The sequence below is a fragment of the Epinephelus lanceolatus genome, chromosome 5, assembly GCF_041903045.1.
Source record: "Epinephelus lanceolatus isolate andai-2023 chromosome 5, ASM4190304v1, whole genome shotgun sequence".
NCBI classification, from domain to species: Eukaryota; Metazoa; Chordata; class Actinopteri; order Perciformes; family Serranidae; genus Epinephelus; species Epinephelus lanceolatus.
In genome coordinates this window covers 32,922,546-32,943,535 of record NC_135738.1, presented here as the reverse complement: position 1 = coordinate 32,943,535, position 20,990 = coordinate 32,922,546, and the positions used below count along the sequence as shown (strand labels likewise).

The following is a 20,990-nucleotide window of genomic DNA, read 5'->3' as shown; positions in this document are numbered from 1 at the left end:
TGGACTGGTGGCTGGTGGCTAGTGTGGACTGGTGGCTGGAGAGGTGCCAGTTCACCTCCTGGGCACTGCTGAGGTGCCCTCGAGCAAGGCATCGAACCCCCCAACCGCTCGGGGTGGCTGACCAAGGCAGCCCCCTCACTCTGACATTTCTCCACTTTGTGCATGTATAGGTCCCATGTATAGGTCCTGTTTGTGTATGTGTGTGTCTTTCGGACCTGTGTGTTAATGACGAAAGAGTGAAAAAATTGAATCCCCTCAGGGGGATTAATAAAGTATATATATACATATATATATATATATATATATATATATGTAAAAAAAAATCTTGCTCATGACTTGGTCTCAGTTTAGGTGGTCTTGACTACAACACTGCAACCTTATGTCTTGCTGGCTGTGAATAGTGACTATTTTCATTATCAAGTAATCTGCCAATTGCCATAAAATATCCAGAAATTATGAGAAATTGATAATCACAGCTTCCCAAAACCCATTGTGACATAGTTATATTTGTCTGACTAACATTAAAAACCCAACGATATTCAGTTTACTACCCTGGAGACAAAGAAAAGCAGCATATATTGACATTTGAGAAGCTGAAACTACTGAATTTTGGACATTTTGCTTTAAATATCACTGAAACAAATAACTGATTCTGAAAATTGTTGCCAGGTAATCTTTGGTTGACTGATTATTTGATGAAGCTATCAACTACTTAGAAATAATAGCATATATAAATAGCCTGGCCATTGTTTTTACATGAGCTAAAAAGGTATAACAGGTTCCAAAGCCCAGCTGAACTCCAAGAAATACCACTTTACACTCTCAGCCACACATTCTCTAACATTTAATGTCGCTGCACCCTCGCTGTTATAGCCTTTCACCCTAACTCATGGCAGGTTTGCTGCAGCCATATAACAATCTAAGGACACTGCAGCACACATTGGGTACTTTATGTGTCTGATGGTGCAGAGATATGTTTGTGTGTGCAGGTGTGGGACTATGTGGTTGAGTAAATGTGCTGCTGCAATATGGTGAAGCTGTGTCCCAGACATAATCCTCCCTCTCAGGGTACAGCCTGATAAACACAGCGATTCACTGAGGCTAACAAATTCATGGACACTTAATTAACAGAACAAATAAGCGAGACTCAAAGATTTTAGTCATCATGATCCCAATGGTCTAACATAACGGTGCAAATGGCCTACATTACTTTATCACTAAATTCCTCTGTTCTTGAATTTCTGCTCCTAATCTCTCAAAGGGCAAATGTTTTTAGCCGAATATTTTTATCCATCCTTGTCCAAAGTCCTTTAAGTGGTCTTCCTCTCCATCATAATCCCTCTAAATGATAACAGACCATTTCCATTATGAGCTTTAACTAAGCACTGTGTCTCCTCACTCAGTCAAGTGTTCAGAGACTTGCCTGGGGTGAAGAGGCAGTAATGTAGGGAGTGCGGAAATCAACCCACTCAGTCTCCTCTTTGCTACACACCGCCCTCCCTTCAGTCGTTCATCCCTTTGCTTGACTAAGTGGTAAAAGTATTTCACAAGAGAAGGAGCCAAAGATTAAAGAAAAAAATCATGATGATAGAGAGCGAGCTTGGATGAGTGTGCTGAGAGAATGTCGATGTCATTGAGAAATAGAAAAAGATGGAGGTGTTTGAAAGCTCGCAGGCTGATTGGTATTCGGTGTTGGTGCCAGCAGACGCGCCCAGAGAGGCAGCCAAATGCACACAGGAGAGAGAGACAGAGAGAACGACAGGAGACAGATTCAACTGATAACATTGTCTCCTCTCTCTGGTGTGGGTCTCTGCTGATAAAGAGGACGCAGCCAAGCCAGACAAACACGGACTACAATGGACAGGCTCGTCTGCACACAGTGACCCTCTTGGTATTGACACATGGGGCCTCTGGGTGACTCAGTGCTTTTGTGCAGCCACAGGAGAGCCTCCATGCCCCGGCCCGCAGACCTGTGGGAATCCTTGTGCAGGCTACTAATTCGGTGATGTCATTGGTGGCGCTTCATCAAGCACATTAGTCTTTACTATGCTCTCTTCTCTCTGCTTTTGTCTGTTGGACAAAGATGTCTAAGGTTATCAAGGTAGTGCAAGAGTCAAGGAAGCATCTATCATTTTTTTAACCTACTGTAGACGAAGCCACACCCACTTTCGCATCAAAAAAGTGGGTTCCAAGACGTAAAGGCCCAATGATTGGCTGACAGCCTACTGCTGCCTACACATGGAAAGTCGAGTGCTGGTTCAAAGAGGTGTCTTATAGCCTTTATAGCTGGATACCCTCTGAAACAACACAGCTTGAGTTCATCATCGGCTTTGAAGCCCACCCTTCAAAAAAACCCACTGACTAACTCTACCCACTCCAACTCTTTGCTTAGACGCAGGACACTGGGGTTCAATAACCTTCTACCTCCTTTATGTATGTGTCTTGTTTACGTGTGTATGCCTCCCCGTTCATCTGTTTTCATTCTTTCAATGGCACTTGCTAGCAGTAGCTCTTGATCGGCCCTGACGTCTGGCAGCCTGCATTCATCATGCGGAAATGGAATGGATAAATGACAGACACATCAGGGAATCATAAATTACAATAGGATTCTTCCTCTGAGAATCATTAACGTCAACAAAATTTGTTGCTTGTTGATTTTGTAGATGAAAATATATTTTACTCAAAGAATTAACCTTGCAGTGACATTAGTGGAACGGAGTGCTCACACCTCACCAGGAAAAAAAAATCAGTGCTGTCTAGTGGACTGAAAAAGCAATTGATTTTATTATTCCAGTAACAAAATTTGTATTAAACTAGGGGTGAGTATTGGCAAGGACCTCATAATATGATACGTATCATGATACTAGGGTCACGATACAATAGTATCACGATATATCTTGATATCATGATATCACGATATATCGTGATATTCTACATAGTTAACTTAAAAATGAAAAATTGAGATGATAACACAAGTTGCAGTATATGTGCATCAGATGATATTGATCATCCAGAGGACAAATTGAGTCAAAACCATTTGATTCAAAACAACCTTTGCATTTTATTGTTAAAATTTATACAAATCTTTTTCAGTGAAAAAATATTGGGAAAAAAATGTGGTGTTACAGACTGCAATTGAAATCATAAAAAAAGCATCAAGTTTCTTGCAACTGACACAACTGTAAATGTCTCAAAGTAACCATTATTCTCTTTTCCCTGAACAACACACTGAAAGCATTGTAACCTGCAGTAAGTACAACTAGCTCACACAGTACCTGAAACATGAGGGATTTAGTACCCTGAGTTACTGACAATGCACAAAGTACATAAGTGAAAATATTGTTTCTCCTATTGTGTCACTGTTTGAACACTGAACTAAACAGATCATATGAAAATAAAATGCCTATATGCAATACGTACATTTCCAAAAATTACCGATTTATATGATGAAAGATCGATAATTGGCGTCCATGTATCGATACAATATAGCCATGCAAAATATCACTATACTATGCTGTATCATTTTTTCCCCTGCCCCTATTAGTTGGTGAAATGGGTATTTTCATCTGTATCAAAGTGGTGTAACAACCAACCAACAGACTCACAGACCAATGCCGCCATCCCTAGAGCCATGCCACCAAAATGGCCAACATTTATAGACTAATCAATTATTGATAAATAAATGAAATAACTGACAGATTAAGTGATGGTGAAAATAACCGCTCTGCAGATCATACAACAAAAACAACAGCCACCTTGGTCACATTCAGGCCTGTTACGTTCTTTTGTCTGCATTTTCCAAGTCTTCTAAAGGTAGACCCACAACAACATCCAGGCTATATATACCTTTGTCCTCTTAGTTCTTTCAGTATCATGACCTCACTTAATGTCAGCTCTCTTGTGATGGAGGATAGGGTTAATTAAATGGGTTAACTGGGCAATGACTTAATACCTGTCTAACCCTATACATCCCCTAACAGCGTTCAAGTGACAGAGACATATACCCTGACCCTGATTCTCCGTCACACACCCATTTTAAGTGCATGTTTGGGTGTGCATGTGCTCATGCATGCCAGTGAGTATGTGCACTGTAATTGTGATGTGGGTGACAGGCAGGAACTTCAGAGGATCATGCTCGCCCTTGCTCTACATTGCCGCTGGATATAATGGCCTCTGGTCGTTTAGATGGGAGGCTTCTCTTTCTCCGGCATGCAGAGCTGATAAGCATGAAAGAAGACCGGAGATGATTTTAAATTGCTCTGTCTAGACACAAAAAGCCAGAATAACTGGAGTCAGTGATGCTTTTAGGTACTGATTTGTAAAAAAAAAAAAAAAAAAAAGTGTAAACTAGAGCAATAAATAAAGGCAGCATATGGCACAACCACAGTTCTTAAAATTCACACAAGGAAGACCTTTGAGCTGCAAAAGCAAAAGTTTTCCTTGTGAGAGGACGGGCTGCTTTTTTGCTATGCTTTCAGAGTTTGCAGCACACACAGCTAAAGTAGACGACTAATCAATACAGCAGCCTGCAGGCAGGGGAGTCCTGTTCCTTCTTCCCTCTTCCCAACTACTGTATTTCACTGCAGCAAAAAGGAGCTTTCTGAAAAACATAATCTATGCGGGGCAGGGCGGGCCCGAAGTGTCTCTGCAGAGAGAACGGCTTCATTAAATACTGTTCTCCGAGGATCGTGAGATTTTAGAAAAGAATAACAGTCTGAATTAAATAACTGCTTGAAATCATGTGGTCTTTTTGAGTTCTGTTGATTAAACACAGCTACCAGCTCCCACTGTCTCTCTTCCTCTTTTCTGCATCAAGTCGACACCACCATAAAAAGCTGAAACAACAAAGAGACGCGACTGATGGGCTGGAGTCACTCACCACCAGTCTATCCCGCTGCCCCTCCCTCTTTAGTCTCAATCACAACATCCGCAGTCAGACACCCCCACCTCTCCTGCTACACATACAGACACATGAGAGAAAACAACAAAAGGAAAAGCCATACACACATGCAGGAAAAGTGACCCTGATGTGCGACTCAACTACAAAGACAAATGACCTTCCCTTCAGGTCCTGACAAAACACACATATCAACCACCCTGTATAAAACACCAGGGGCCAAACACAAGGGCAGACAGGTCCTTATCTATATGCTCAACTGCATCCCTGAGCCTGTTGCTGAGGTCAAAGGTCAGCACCACCACACCTGCAGAGCATTGTTTCTCTCTCCAAACACCAACGTCATTCAAACTGAAGGAACAATACTATTAGTAGCTTTACTTCAGATAACCACAATGACTTTAAAAGACAGCGTTCTTGAGTGGGCTGAACATTTCTTAAATTACTTAAGTGTTGCTAAACCTGATTTGGCTTCATTTCCCTGGCTGACTGCCACCCAGCAGACACCACGCGCTGCCAAACACAGCTTCATCCCTAATAAAAGCTTTGTAAGTGACCGATTCAACAGCTGTTCTGTATGATCCACTTTGAAGGAAATTACACTGAATTTGTCAGATGTGTTTCACCAACATGAACTGATTTCCACACACTACAGTACGTATTTTTACTGCACAGAGCAGAAATCGATGCATAATTCCCACTTCACTCCGGGGAGGGATCATAGGGGAGGATGAGGAGGGGGCAACGCTACAGGAGATGAGGAGGGGGATGGTGTAAAGCACAGAACTAAAAGAAAGGAGCAACACCAGCTCATAAGATATTGATTCACTCCCTCCATCCATGTTTACTGCACCCCCTCGAACCCAAGCCGATGTATAAGAGGAGCTAGCAGGAGATGGAGGAGGAGAGGGGAGAGAGCCCTGTAATGTATCCTTTCTCTTCACCCAGGACAGATTGATTTACAACCACAGCTGCTCTCTTTTGCGAATTGTTGTCCCTGAATTGGAGGCCCAGTCGAACACACCAGGGTGTACTGAGCAGTTTTTAAAAAGTTAATAAATGTTAAGAAGTATTCAGGTTTTGCTAAACCTTTTATTCAATGTTGATTCACCACCTTAAAAGAAAAAAAAAAAGCCAGATGGGTCCTGCTTAATGCTGAACGTTAACTGTGCTCTTTCAGAGTCATGTCTGCTTCAGCAGTGATGCAGCTGTTGAGTTATTGAGGAGAATATGCTAAACATCTCTGGAAATGTAACTCCTCATTTCAAATATATTCTAGTTGTGCTGTTTCTTGCTGTATGAGACGCAGAAGGTTTGACAACCAGTGTGACCTTGGCAGGTCCTTCACTCAGTTTCATAATTCACACTGAAGGCGGTCAAGTCAATCAACAGTTTAACAACCTCACTGGTGCCTGATGGCCGAGCAGTCACATGATATCAACTTGACTCATGCAGATAGTTACCGTGAAGAAAATCCCAGAGGGACTGGGCTGACAGCAAATCAATCATCAGCAGGATAGTCAAAGTGTGTTGTTACTATTTGTGAATTTGACAGCTGACCCTTGGGAATAATGCACTTCTATAACACACTTTGCACAATGACAATTTGCCTGTGCACCAGGACCAGACCAGGCTTTCAGAAAGCAAACAATTGCATTGTTACCTGGTTCTAACTTTGTAAAAATAACCGTTATATTATGTTTGTGTTGTTGACATCATCTTGAAATATTGCCCTGGCTAAGGACCTTTTGGGTATATGCTTTTAAGAGTCATATGAAAAGATCGATACCACTGTAAACATGAAGCCAGAGGCAGCAGGGGTTAGCCTAGCTTAGCATTAATGCTGGACAACTTGCTTTCATTCTCAGGTCATCAAATACATACGCTTTGTCATGCCCCTCAGCGTCTCACAGTGATGCACAGGGCACCCTTAGCATATCTAGCTAGTAGGACTGTCAAAATTGCTCAAAAATGACGTTCGAATATTCCTTCTAAAAATAACCATTCGAATATTTTTTTTTCCGCATTATGTCCACAAGAGGGCAAACTTATACAAGGAAACATACTTGTATATGTCTTAATACAAGGAAACGTAACTACTTGTAGGTATTTTTATTTCAACGTAAACGTCTTTGAAAACATTTACATACCTACACATTAAAACACATAAAACAATTATCTATAACATTACGTTATAAACGACCGCGGACCTCTCGCTCGCCCCCCCTCTCTGACCCGTGGCCACACCGCCCGCAGAAGCGCTGCGAATAGCCTCGAAGCACCAGACCGTGACCGGCTCGCGCCCTGCAGCGATCGTTTCGGCATCTGGTCTATTTTCTGCGCGAGCCGCGAGCGAATGTGTCAAGCCGGGTGACGGAGACAACAGCTGGGAGCAGAACCGCTTGTCGACCAGGCTGGAGAAATGCGCGTCTGATGCCAACGCCCACTCGCAAAGAGGACAGCTACGGTGGTGTTTTTTTTTCTCCACAATCGAATATCAATTTTCAATTCGAAGGTCCATTTTTTTTTTCAAATTCGAATTTAGAATATTCGTTGACAGCCCTACTAGCTAGTATGTGAGACACACCTGAAACACATTGTAATATGTGGTTAATGTTGTGAAACGGTTTTGGTTAGGTTTAGGCAACAAAACTACTTGGTTATGTCTAGAAAAAAGATCATGTTTGGCTTAAAATAAGTTTGTTACGTAACGAAACGTGACATACATACTTCATGGTACGTAGACTGCATAACTATACGTTAATACAACATCGACCTTTGGTTTCACATGGGATGTAGATACGTAAGTGATCAGAGTAAACTGGAAGCCAGGTGCGTCTCAAGAAGACACCAAACTTTGCCTTTGGTGTCAATATTACACACAGAGGGGCACAGCTAAAGCATCAATATTTGACACTCTGGGAATGAAAAAGGGCTGAATTGGAAGCAGGGACAAACAGCTAGCCTAACTAAGGGTACTTTAAATGTACCAAAACCTAGTTTGTTGTATAAGTTACTCCAGGAAGTCACTACTTCTGGCTGGGAAATAGACTTCATCCTGAGCTAAGCTAAGCTAAGATAAAATAAGCTAGGCTAAAGTATGACTGGCTAAGCTAAAATAAGCTAAGGTAACCAGCTGCTGGCTTCAAATCGAGAGTGGAATTAATCTTCTAAAGGGCCATCGACTAGAAGAACAATACCTATAACAATAACTACAAATATATCCTCATAAAAATTGTTCTAACAGGTAGACTATAATGATAATGACAGTGGCGAATCATATTGTTGGGATTGCTTTTACGGCACTTTGATGACAGAAAGAAACACTAACAGCCAATCAAAATCACAGAAAAAAGAGATAATGCAAACAGTTCAAGAGGGACACCTGACAATCAGGCTCACTCTCACAAACAGTGGTAGGCCTTAGTGTTTCGTTACTATTATTAATAGAGATGCTAAGCTTCCTGCACAGCTGGAGCAAGCAGCGTCTGCTTGGCGCCTCTTTGGCACCATCATTTACAGAACATTATTGTTCATCAGCATGGATGCTCAGATCGTTATAGTTATTGTTATGGTTGTTGTTCTTGGTTTGGACAGCCCTTCACTTTCAGCAAGACTGTGTATAAACGATTTTCCAAAAATGCAAACTCTTCCTTCAAAATAAAGACATCGACACAAAATACAACAACGTCTGTAAAACAACTCAGTTTGAGGGATTATTTCCTGTCACTGTCAAGTGATTGAGCATAAGCAGAGCATAACAAAATGCGCACATTGATATTAAAGCACTAAACTGAGGAAAATAATAATGCTGGATGTTATACTAAAATACATCCAAAGTACCTGAAGCACTATGGATGATAGCGTTTTTTTGGCAATGATAGCCCTACTTCTATTTCAGGGTGGGGTATGAGTGCTAATATCAACAGTGCAAGCAGACTATTAATACAACTAGCTGTATCACAGAGGTTCATGGGACACATAATTCACACAAAAGGCATAAAATGCTAACTGAAATTTTGTAAAAACAAACAAACAAACAAACAAACAAACAAAAAAACGTGCTAGCTATCAAAAAGCCAATTCGGCCCAAATAAAGATCCAAGTCTCATGACCTGGGTCAGGTTTTGATAATTCTTCTATGTTAAAGTGAGAAAGTATGATTAAGTAATATGGGTCCAAAGAAGGATGAGTTCCAGCACTGCAACAATTCCCCATGTTGTGTACGTGGAAATTAATCAAAGTTGGGAGTTTTCGTGACTATTGTGACAATCAGAAAAGTCACAGCACACCATGTTTCCCGCAATGGCTATCTACAGCAATTTCTGGTAACAAACCCTGTGAGTCATGAATGCTGAATGCGTGCAGACTCTACCAAGAATAGTGTAAAAGAGAGGGCTGACTACACAGCTGCAAGGGACCTCAAACACCATCTAGAAGCTGAAGATTTCATGCTGACCTGATGAATCATGACTGAATCTTTCTTTTCAGGTATTTCAAATTACCATGCGCGGAACTTGATGAAAATCTCTTTTGGCATATTTTAGCCTGGAGCCCTGTGAACAGAACTGACCTGTGAACTGCCTGTTCTCGACCTATCACAAATGTCAATCCTTCTGCAGACTGAAAGGGCTGAGTGGATGAGTTACGACAGGAGCTGAAAATGACTAACTTCTTTTTCACGTTCCTGTAGACCTATGAGATTTGTTCCTTTGTATGGGAGACTCAATAGACTTATTAATTAGAGAGACCAAGAGATTAGAGACTATTAGAGACTAACTAATTAGTGAGTGCGGGTTCATTTTCAGAAAATAATCTAATGATTTAATTGAACAAAAGAAATAATCCTGTAATACAATGGCTGCTCTACCATTGCTCTCAATCCACAGATAATTTCAAGTCTTGACATTGTGATGAAACGTCACTGTAAGCCATATGAACACGCTGCTCTTCCCGCTCTGCAGTGGCGGCATCCTCCTCCTTCCGCCTCTTACTGTGTGTCCTATCTCAGGATGATCTGCCCGGAGACAGCACTAACAAGCCAGAACCACAGGGTAATGGTGTCTCCGTCACTGCTTAGGCAGCTATCCAGAGACATACAGTACATTCACACACAGGGATACAAGAAACGACAGAGTGATGGAGCCTGCAGGCGGAGAGAGAGAGAGAGAGAGAGGGAGTGATGGGGAGGGAGGCTGAGTCAAAGAGCAGGGTGAAGGGAAAATATATATAGGAGGGGAGAGGACACCACAGAGCCAGAAAACTCTTCTGCTTTCAAAACCAAAACACGTTGTTAGCATCCAATTTCTGCTGGGGCCCTGCAGACAGCAAAGATATGCATGCAGATTCTCCTGAAGGATGTGCTGTGCAAATAATAACTCTGGTGAAGAGCACCAGCTTTAACTTTACTTGCAGAGATCAGCAGGAAACCACCTCATGTCAAGGCAATTTAGTTTGCATTTTTTTTCTCATCTTCCATGAAATGAGGAGCTCTTAGAAAATTATTCTGCAACTATTTTATCAATGAATCCACATTTCTGAGGTCATTTTTCAAGCGAGAATGTCAGAAATTCAAGTAGGACAACTTGCAGGGGGTAACCTCTTTCGGTTATGGCCTGCTGGTCAAACAATATAATCCATTATCTCTAACTGCTCATCCTATTCAAGGTTGTGGGAGGGCTGGAGCCCATCCCAAGGAACACTGAGCAAAGGCAAGACATCAGACAACCAGCGAAACCCTTAACACGTACAGGCAATTTAGAGGCAAAAATTAACCTAGCATGCATGTTTTTGGACTCTGGGAGGAAGCCAGAGAACCCGGAGAAATCCCACACAGACATGGGGAGAACATGCAAACTCCAGACCCAAGCTAGGGTGTGACGCAGCAGTGCACCACTGTGCCACCCTCAAACTAGTAGCTTAATGGAAAATATCCCCCAAGGTTCTGGGAAATTATCAGAGGAGAAAATAATAATTATAAGAAACAATAATTACATTTTTCATCAGTCACAGCCCAGATTCCCACCGGAGGATGTTGGCCTGTTTGTTCCACTCATCACTGCCTTGTGTTGCCTGTCATTGTGGCTAATATTAAATACAGCCACATATATGTGTGTGTGTGTGTGTGTGTGTGTGTGTGTGTGTCCATGAGTGTAGTAAAAGCAATGTTGATCCAGTCAGTTGTTCTGCACCAGCTGGGACTTGGACTGAGGGCAAACAACCAGTACACGCAGAATGTATGTGTCACCACAGAACATATGCAAACACAGCAGGAACATGCATGCAAATGTGGCCAGCTTGCACACACACCTGCACACACAGTGGCATAAACAAGTCAATGAAATATACATGCAGCAGTCTGTTGTATATACCTATATATATTGAGTATAACTTAATATTTGGTGGGACACTCTTTGAATATTTTTGAAAAACCAACAGTGACTGGATGAAACAGACGATATAATCTATTCTCAAATAAAAGTATAAAAAGGTTGGTGAGACCGTGTGATGGATTTTTGGTCTTTCATAAGAATAACCAACATTTATTCAGAGATACTTGGGCCACTCAGTCCCAGAAGCAATTTCAATTTCCATCTGCAGTTTCCATGCGTCTTTATAATGCACCTCTCCCGAGTATGGCGGGACAAGACGTGATGTTATTGTAGTGGCAGGTTTGCACTCGGCCATTCGGCTTCATATTCATAAAAGTGCGACAGACAGATAGGAAGCAGGACGTGTTTTTCTGTGGAAGTAATATCACCCCCGGAAAATGTTCCCTCTCTGAGGCGAGAGCAAGGACAGAGAGACAGACAGACAGACGGGCAGACAGGCAGGTGGGGAAGCAGCGTACACAGTGGGTGCAGATGTTAACGGATGACAGATCACAACAGAGAGCACTGTGACGGCAGACTTACAGCTGACATTTTCAGAGCTATGACAATTAAAGTTTTACAACACATCATACTTCATCATACTCCCCCCGTTCCCTCTACTACACAGCCAAAATGTTTTATCTCTCTGCTTCTTTCTCTTCTCTGCCTCATCATATTTTCCCTCATCATCTGCCACATCACCCAATAATCCATAAGTGTGAGATATCAGCTGGACAGTGCTCTGCTGCCGGCTGTATCAGGCTGTCTCTTTATTTCAACATGCTGCTGCGAGCAGCACAAAAATCATTCTGATTCTGCATGCAAGTCAAAACAAAGTGCTCAACTAGTCAAACGATGGAACAAAAGGGCACGAGGAAGAAAGTGGGAGATGTAAATATATAACCATGCATACATAATGTAGCATGGTGAGTGCTGTTAGCTACACAGGCTCAGCATGTGACGCTATGTTTTTTTAATTTGGCAATATATACAATGAGCCAGCTGTGCTAGAAACACCCACTGATGTTGAGTCTGATGTTGCATCTCTGACATGACTTACAGACTTACAATGGGAAGAATCTTTTCCCATATTTTGTCATACAAAGATTTTGGATACAATTTTCAAAAGTCACGCTATGGAGTAAATGTAGATTTCTCATATTACTGCTGTTCATTTTCCTATTAGCCACATGTAAGGTAGAGCCAATAAAAATCTTGACAGTTTAAGACGAGGACTTAACTAACTTAGGTAAAAAAAGATTTAATGAGGGCAAATACTTCCTCCGTCAGACAGCGCCCTTGCTTGGACCACATCCATCTTCAAACTCGGCCTTCATATTGGTATTAACTACTCACCTGTTAAGTTTCATGACTGCATCTTGCAAAGTTGTGACACTGTCACGGCGACAAAAACTGTCCACTGACAGACAGAAGATAAATTTTATCAGTGGATCTAATTTTTAAAGTACCTGGCAACAATGGCTGCCAGATAAATGTACTGAAAATGTAGTGCAGTGATGCTCTATAGTGCCATAAAATGGAGATACACAAGTAAAGCATCTCAAACTTTACTTACTTTCCACCACTGTCTAGCACAGTGGTTCCCAACTGGTGGGTGCCGGCCCAAAAGTGGGTCACAGACCCATTCTGAATGGACCGCAATTGACTTGCGAATTTGTCTTTATTTTGAAGTACAATCAATTTCTGGCACAGAGCTTTTATTTTGAAGTGACATTTCCCGCTTTAGAGTGAGTGACTAACGGACGGCTATTAAAGAGTGACAGTGAACTAGCTCGACAACATGGCAAATCGCAAGTATGACACTGAATATATCAAACTACATGAAGCGGCGATTGTCCCTTCCCTACTTCCTATCCCCCTATTTCCAAGCCCTTGCTTGGACCACACCCATTTTTGAACTTGACCTTTATTTATTTATTTATTTATTTATTAAGATTATTTTTTATGGGCTTTTTGCCTTTAATGACAGGACAGTTAGTGAAAGGGGGAGACAGAGAGAGAGTGGGGACTGACATGCAGCAAAGGGCCGCGAGCCGGATTCAAACCCGTGGCTGCTGCAGTGAGGCAATGCCTCTGTACATGGGGCGCCGGCACTATCCACTATGCTACTGACGCCCTGAACTTGACCTTTATTTTGATTCCAACTACACACCTAGAATATTTTGTGAGTGCATCTTGCACTGTTGTGAAATTCTTTCCACAACCAGTCAGACAGAGAGACAAAAACACCTGGCCAAATACTCAAAACCACTATGATGAGTGTCACCTGGACCATATTTCACGACAATGACACACACACAGACTAACAAGGTGAAAACAATACCAGCTGTCATGATGTTGTTAGGCTGGTAATGACTGCTCTCTTTCTTGATTAAATTCATTTTGCTTTTATAACTCGAAAATCATACATTTTCAGTCCCTTGCTTAGAAGAACAAACAGTTTGTATGCAGTATGCTTTATTTCTCAAGCATTTTCTTGTGCCTGAGCGACTTTTATCTTACGCAAAACTGTCTGGTGTTCACATGATTAGAGATGACACTGTACACATAATGATGAGATTAAAAGTTGATGAAACCTGGCAGCAGAGAGCCAATGTTCCTTCTTTCTCACTCACTCACACACACACACACACACACACACACATGCACAAAAATATAGCCTTCCTCCCCTTCTCTTGGCCCTGTGGCTCTGTAGCATCTCCATAAGCGACCTTGAGCTGTGAGCCCTGTCAGCATCCACCTTACATGTATGCATTAATGACTGAATGTATAAACACAGCCAGTATTCATTATTCAGACTGGATCACACAGCACTTTTCTCCACTTTAAATCTTTGATATGTGGACTTTTAAAGTTGTCAACCCCAGACTTACAGTTAACATAGGAGTAAATGTGTGTTTAATCTAAAAACCTCCACCCTCATAGTTAGTATCAACGTCCGTGTATCTTGGAAATCCTCATCTTGACATTTAAATCAGTGGACAACTCAGCCACTGCACAAACTGTAGTGGACAACTCTGAAGATCCAATTACTGAGGGATTTCTGAGAAGAAAAAAAAATATCTTGGCACACTACCAAAGGGTCCCAGCAGAGTTGGCTGAAAGTAATGACTGTTGCTATGCACACACAGGGAAGGAATCCTGAAACAATGAAACACAATGGTGTAGGAGGTGGAGTGGGGTGTTATTGTGCTCCTGCAGAGTCCTGAGATTGCAATGTCCAGTGCTGCTGCCTATAAATTCACTGCACAGAAACAACATCAATTATTCACTTTTTTTTGTAGATGATAACTTATTCATACAGGAGGAACCCTGCAGCATTATGGGAACAGGCACTGGTGCCTCAGCTATATTGAATTTAAATTATATTAAACTATCTTTGTTTTTGCTTGGGACCACATACCGACCCCTGCTGGTCCCACTCCCCAGTCCGGCTGGGTGTGTATAAACACAACAAACAAGCCATCAGTGATAACAGCCTTAGGTGGACTCCTGCTGAGAGGATGCTGCTGATCACACACACCTGCCCGCAGTGCGCCTGCCTCACCACGGTGTCCAAAAGCAACAGCATCCTCCTCCTCCTCCTCCTCCTCCTCTTACCTCCTGTAATTGCTCCAACTCCTTCCTGAGAGTCTCCTGCTCGATCTCCAGGTCTGCATACTTCTGCTTCAGCGCCTGGTTCTCCTCCAGGACGACGAGACCGCACTCCGCAGCCCGGATCTTCTCCCGGTTCGCCTCGGCCAGCTCCTGGGTGAGCCGCTCCACCTCGGCCCGGTACTGATACACCGATTCCCCGCATACTCCATCCGCGGCCATCGCCCCTCTCTCTCTGTCTCCGTCTCTGGCTGTCCCCCTGTCGGTCTGCGGTTGCCCCCTTGTCTCTCCACCGCTTTGGACAGAGCCACAGAGGCGGGCGGAGGCTGAGAGATGCTGAATATCCGCCCCCCTCTCCTGAGTGAGCCACAGCAGGCAGGCAGGCAGTGGAAACACTAAATTAATACACAAATACTTATATTCTCCTCTGCAACATCATCACGAGCATCCAACAGCAGGTTATTGTCATTAAACGTCCATATCGGCTGGTAGATGGAGCCCTGCGATTTAAAACCAGGTCAGAGTCTTCAGTGTGACACTCAGCAAAACACAGAGCAGCATTTCTGCTTATTCATGGGTGCAAGGGCGCCCCCTGTCCTCTGCTGCCAAACATAGCATCCACATCCTTGTTTTCAATAGCAGGAAACCTGCATCACTTCAAGATAAATGGTCCTGCATGCTCTCAGTATTTACACTTCACAATATGTGGTTATGCACTAGTTATGGCTGAAACCACTGTAGTGTATTTATTATAAATCGCATTTGTCAAGAAAATTTAGTAGGGCTTTATCTTTTTAAAGTGGGACATGTAAATATATAACCATGCATGCATAATGCAATATGGCAAGTGCTGCCAGCCACAAAGGCTCAGCATGTTTTTTTAATTTGGTAATATATACAATGAGCCAGCTGTGCAGACGAGTCCAATGCTGTATCTTTGACGTGACTTACAGACTTAAAATGGGAACTAATGGCTTCCCATATTTTTTCATTTTGGATACTTTTTTTTAAATTCATTTTTATTTTCAAACATACAGAATTGGGTAAGTGTAGATTGGCCATATTTCTGATGTTAATTTCCCTAGTAGCTACAATTTGGCATCTCTGCAAAATAAATGGTTCCGCATGCTCTAATACTTTTCAGTGGAAGAGAGAGCAGAGGGATTGTTTTTCACTGTCCATGTACAGTTTCATGATGTTCTATATTTGATGTAGACTTTCATTTTCATACTGCTCATTTAAAATTATGATGTTAAAGCATACCTTTATTTTTCTGAAGTTCAAGCTTCATAGTTGTTGCTTGGTGGGTTGAGCGGCACGCTGGCATGGCTAGCACGCTGTTAGCCGGTGGTGTTGAAGACAAAAGTGAAAATAAAGCTATGCAGGGTTGTATTGAGTATGTGGTGGAGGTAAATACAGGGCTACTAATCTGAACTCAACAGGCCAAATTTTGGGACAGGTGTCTATATGGGACAGGCCTGTAATTCCTTTACACAAAACTGTCGCTCAGCAAACTTCGGGAAATATGATCAAATTGTTCATTTAAACTAGAATGAATATTAATTGTTTAAAAAAATAGGCTTTTAATACCATATCAATGTGTGTTATGTTGTGACACTTGTTCCAAGGCACCTGAGGATTACAGCACCCTGCATACCAACACAACACCACATTATCCTGTTAAAACAACATTCATAACTTGGATTAATTTTTGTTAAAAACACTTTTGATTCTTTTGATCAATTGACCCTAACAGACAAAAAATATACAGTACAGGCCAAAAGTTTGGACACACCTTCTCATTCAATGCGTTTTCTTTATTTTCATGACTATTTACATTGTAGATTCTCACTGAAGGCATCAAAACTATGAATGAACACATGTGGAGTTATGTACTTAACAAAAAAAGGTGAAATAACTGAAAACATGTTTTATATTCTAGTTTCTTCAAAATAGCCACCCTTTGCTCTGATTACTGCTTTGCACACTCTTGGCATTCTCTCCATGAGCTTCAAGAGGTAGTCACCTGAAATGGTTTCCACTTCACAGGTGTGCCTTATCAGGGTTAATTAGTGGAATTTCTTGCTTTATCAATGGGGTTGGGACCATCAGTTGTGTTGTGCAGAAGTCAGGTTAATACACAGCCGACAGCCCTATTGGACAACTGTTAAAATTCATATTATGGCAAGAACCAATCAGCTAACTAAAGAAAAATGAGTGGCCATCATTACTTTAAGAAATGAAGGTCAGTCAGTCCAGAAAATTGCAAAAACTTTAAATGTGTCCCCAAGTGGAGTCGCAAAAACCATCAAGCGCTACAACGAAACTGGCACACATGAGGACCGACCCAGGAAAGGAAGACCAAGAGTCACCTCTGCTTCTGAGGATAAGTTCATCTGAGTCACCAGCCTCAGAAATCGCAAGTTAACAGCAGCTCAGATCAGAGACCAGATGAATGCCACACAGAGTTCTAGCAGCAGACCCATCTCTAGAACAACTGTTAAGAGGAGACTGCGCCAATCAGGCCTTCATGGTCAAATAGCTGCTAGGAAACCACTGCTAAGGAGAGGCAACAAGCAGAAGAGATTTGTTTGGGCCAAGAAACACAAGGAATGGACATTAGACCAGTGGAAATCTGTGCTTTGGTCTGATGAGTCCAAATTTGAGATCTTTGGTTCCAACCGCCGTGTCTTTGTGAGACGCAGAAAAGGTGAACGGATGGATTCCACATGCCTGGTTCCCACTGTGAAGCATGGAGGAGGAGGTGTGATGGTGTGGGGGTGTTTTGCTGGTGACACTGTTGGGGATTTATTCAAAATTGAAGGCACACTGAACCAGCATGGCTACCACAGCATCCTGCAGCGACATGCCATCCCATCCGGTTTGCGTTTAGTTGGACGATCATTTATTTTTCAACAGGACAATGACCCCAAACACACCTCCAGGCTGTGTAAGGGCTATTTGACCAAGAAGGAGAGTGATGGAGTGCTGCGGCAGATGACCTGGCCTCCACAGTCACCGGACCTGAACCCAATCGAGATGGTTTGGGGTGAGCTGGACCGCAGAGTGAAGGCAAAGGGGCCAACAAGTGCTAAACACCTCTGGGAACTCCTTCAAGACTGTTGGAAAACCATTTCAGGTGACTACCTCTTGAAGCTCATGGAGAGAATGCCAAGAGTGTGCAAAGCAGTAATCAGAGCAAAGGGTGGCTATTTTGAAGAAACTAGAATATAAAACATGTTTTCAGTTATTTCACCTTTTTTTGTTAAGTACATAACTCCACATGTGTTCATTCATAGTTTTGATGCCTTCAGTGAGAATCTACAATGTAAATAGTCATGAAAATAAAGAAAACGCATTGAATGAGAAGGTGTGTCCAAACTTTTGGCCTGTACTGTATATAAATAACTTAACAGGTAATCAAGGAATGGACACATATTCTGACTTAGTGACAGCTTCAGAAGAAGGGAGTCACTACTTCATTTTTCATCATGCTGGTAAATTTGAATAAATTATGGTCTCCTCTGGTGCTTATGGTTTTTTAATGATGTGTAGCATCTCCATACTGACAAAACATTTACATTTGTATATGCGATCTATACACTATACAGCTAACTAACATTAGCTCAAGTGGGTAGTGAAAAATCCAGTTTTATAAATCCAGAGAAATTCTGTAAAAATGAACTGCTTGGAAACCAGACCAATTGGGACCAGGCTTTTAATTGAAGTTTTAAGGTATATCTAAGTGGTTTTCCACTGTCACTTACTGCAGGTGCATGTTGGTGTAATTAATTGACGCGCGCCAGGCTTGGCTCTCACAAAACAATGTCCAGACATTTCCCGTTGCTTTGCTCCATTTATTGCTTCCACAATATAAGCACAAGAAGGTACAGTACCTTGGTTTATAGCAATTAGGTAGCCTATTATTTAATACTGCTCCTATCTGCAGACACATCAGCCACAGTCAAAAAACTGTTTGCTTCTACTCATGCACGCCTGGCCTCATTAACCTGGCTGTATAAATGTACTCCCGCAGGAAGTTGTCACAGTGCCACCCACAGTACAAAAATGTTTTGCAACAAAAAATAAACACACACAGATAAATGGCTGTAAATGTAAATAAATAAATAAATAAATATATTCATGGAAAATCTAAATATATATATTCAACAAATAAAACTTACTTTAGAATAACACAGTGTTGAGAATCTGAATTGATTTAAGATTAAGAAAAGATCTGTGTGTAGTTACATAGATGTTATACCGTACTGTATACTATACTGTTATGCATGCAATGTTTCCATCATATATAGTAACATCTCTTAATGCAGTGGTGTCAAACACACGGCTTGGGGTCCAGAAGCGGCCCGCCAAAGAGTCCAATCCAGCTCTATAGGTGACTTTGCACACCTAATGTTGATGCATATGTGAAGGCTGAGAGGTTTCAGGAGCAAATTTAACAGTGAGCAGATAATGTCTTAGAGGCTTTTCCACTCTGACCAGAATACAGCTCTCTGAAATAACAATGTTTCTGTGGTCATATTTAAAGATATTGAACACTGTGCAACATATTGTCAACCAGCAGCTTCAGTTCAAAAAAATCTGTGTCAGACTTCTATCTTAAAAGAATATGGGTGGAACCTTGCTGCTGAGGCACTGATAAAACTTCAGATTGTGAGACAGGAGATGACTTAACCTGCTTCTTCAATAGCTTCCACTTTAGTGCGCAATTATAAAAAAAAAATGCACATGTAATGAAAGCGAGCAGAAGACTGACTGAATGTGGAAAAACTGAGACATACTGTTGAATTTCCATATGATTTTTCTGAGGCTATTGCAGGCTGTTCATCATTTGTTTTGTAAATGGCTGAACTTGCGGACTTCTGTATATTAAAGAAAAGGGAAAAATTTGAAGGGGCCCACTTGAGATCCATGTGGCCCATGAAGTAAAATGAGTTTGACCCCTGTCTTAATTCATTACTGATCTCTTACACAGACATTACACTGATCACAAAGCAAATAGGAAAAATAGGCAACTTTTAAAGTCACTCTCTGGATATTTGCTTTATTCCATACAAGTCAGTTTAACTGATTTATTTTCACTCATTATCCAAAAACAGAGCTTTCATTGTGTCACTGTCACCGTCATACCAGAGAGGAGACCTGTCAGTGTGAGGTCCTATTAGTCTCAAAGTCAGTCCTGTGCTCAGCAGCAAGATAGACGACACGGAGCTTTGACTGTTAACTCACACTGGGTAACAAACACTTATATTTAAAAAATATATATATATTATATCTCATGTGTTACATCTTTGTCCGTAGTACCATTCAGGACGATGACAGTTAATGTATGGTGTATCAATTCAATGTCATGAAAGTGTTTTTAATGCAAATGTCCAAGGAAACTGTGACATTTTGGTTTGGGCCAGAACATAAGATCCATGTCTAGCAGTTCACTTTGCTTCGTGTCCATCTGACACTTCCTACTATAGATATTTGTAATCGCAGTAGCATAACCCACATTGTGATAAATTGTGGTTACACAAGTGTGGTCAAGGTTTTTTGTTTGATGCTCTCCACCAACTGTTTGTGTCCTCTTTAACCCTGCCCCGGCAGCCAGGAGAACAGTCGATCTTACAGCAAACACGTGCAATAAAAGCAGATATGAGCAGGGTGAAAAGTTTAACTGTTCTCAGAGGCCTGTTAAACGTAATCAGTTATGGTACTGTCAAGTGAGTTATGGTGTTGATAGTGAAGGCGATGCTGCATTATCTGTCTTATAATTGATAATTATTAAATGGTCTGTGTAATACTTCTTGAAAAGGACGGGATGTGAGCCGGTCCATTTATTGGCTTTTCATAAAACAATATCACTGTCATAACACGCACTTGTTGTACAAGCTGTTACATTATTACCGGAAAGGTTGTGAAATGCAGTGACAGTAGTCTGTGTAATATTGGTTTAGCAAGTAAATAAAGATGAAAAAAATACATCCATGTACACAGTTTTTGTACTTTTTTAAATTATTGACATACATCTACAGCACTAATCTATACCTTCAGCTGGTATTTTCCTTATGATCCTATTCAGTAAGTTCTCTAATACC

The 20,990-nt window shown here is 41.6% G+C and overlaps 1 protein-coding gene across 7 annotated transcripts in view; it reads right to left on the bottom strand.

Annotated features, from left to right (window-relative positions):
• Positions 1 to 15,450, bottom strand: part of bicd1a (bicaudal D homolog 1a) — a 44,096-nt gene extending 28,646 nt beyond the window's left edge. For all 7 annotated transcript variants that reach the window (XM_033635714.2, XM_033635716.2, XM_033635718.2 and 4 more), the window contains exon 1: positions 14,890 to 15,450. In XM_033635714.2, coding sequence (XP_033491605.1) covers positions 14,890 to 15,105 — 216 coding nt within the window. In that variant the 5' untranslated portion in view covers positions 15,106 to 15,450. The remainder of the gene's footprint in view (positions 1 to 14,889) is intronic.
• Positions 15,451 to 20,990: the final 5,540 nt, after the last annotated feature.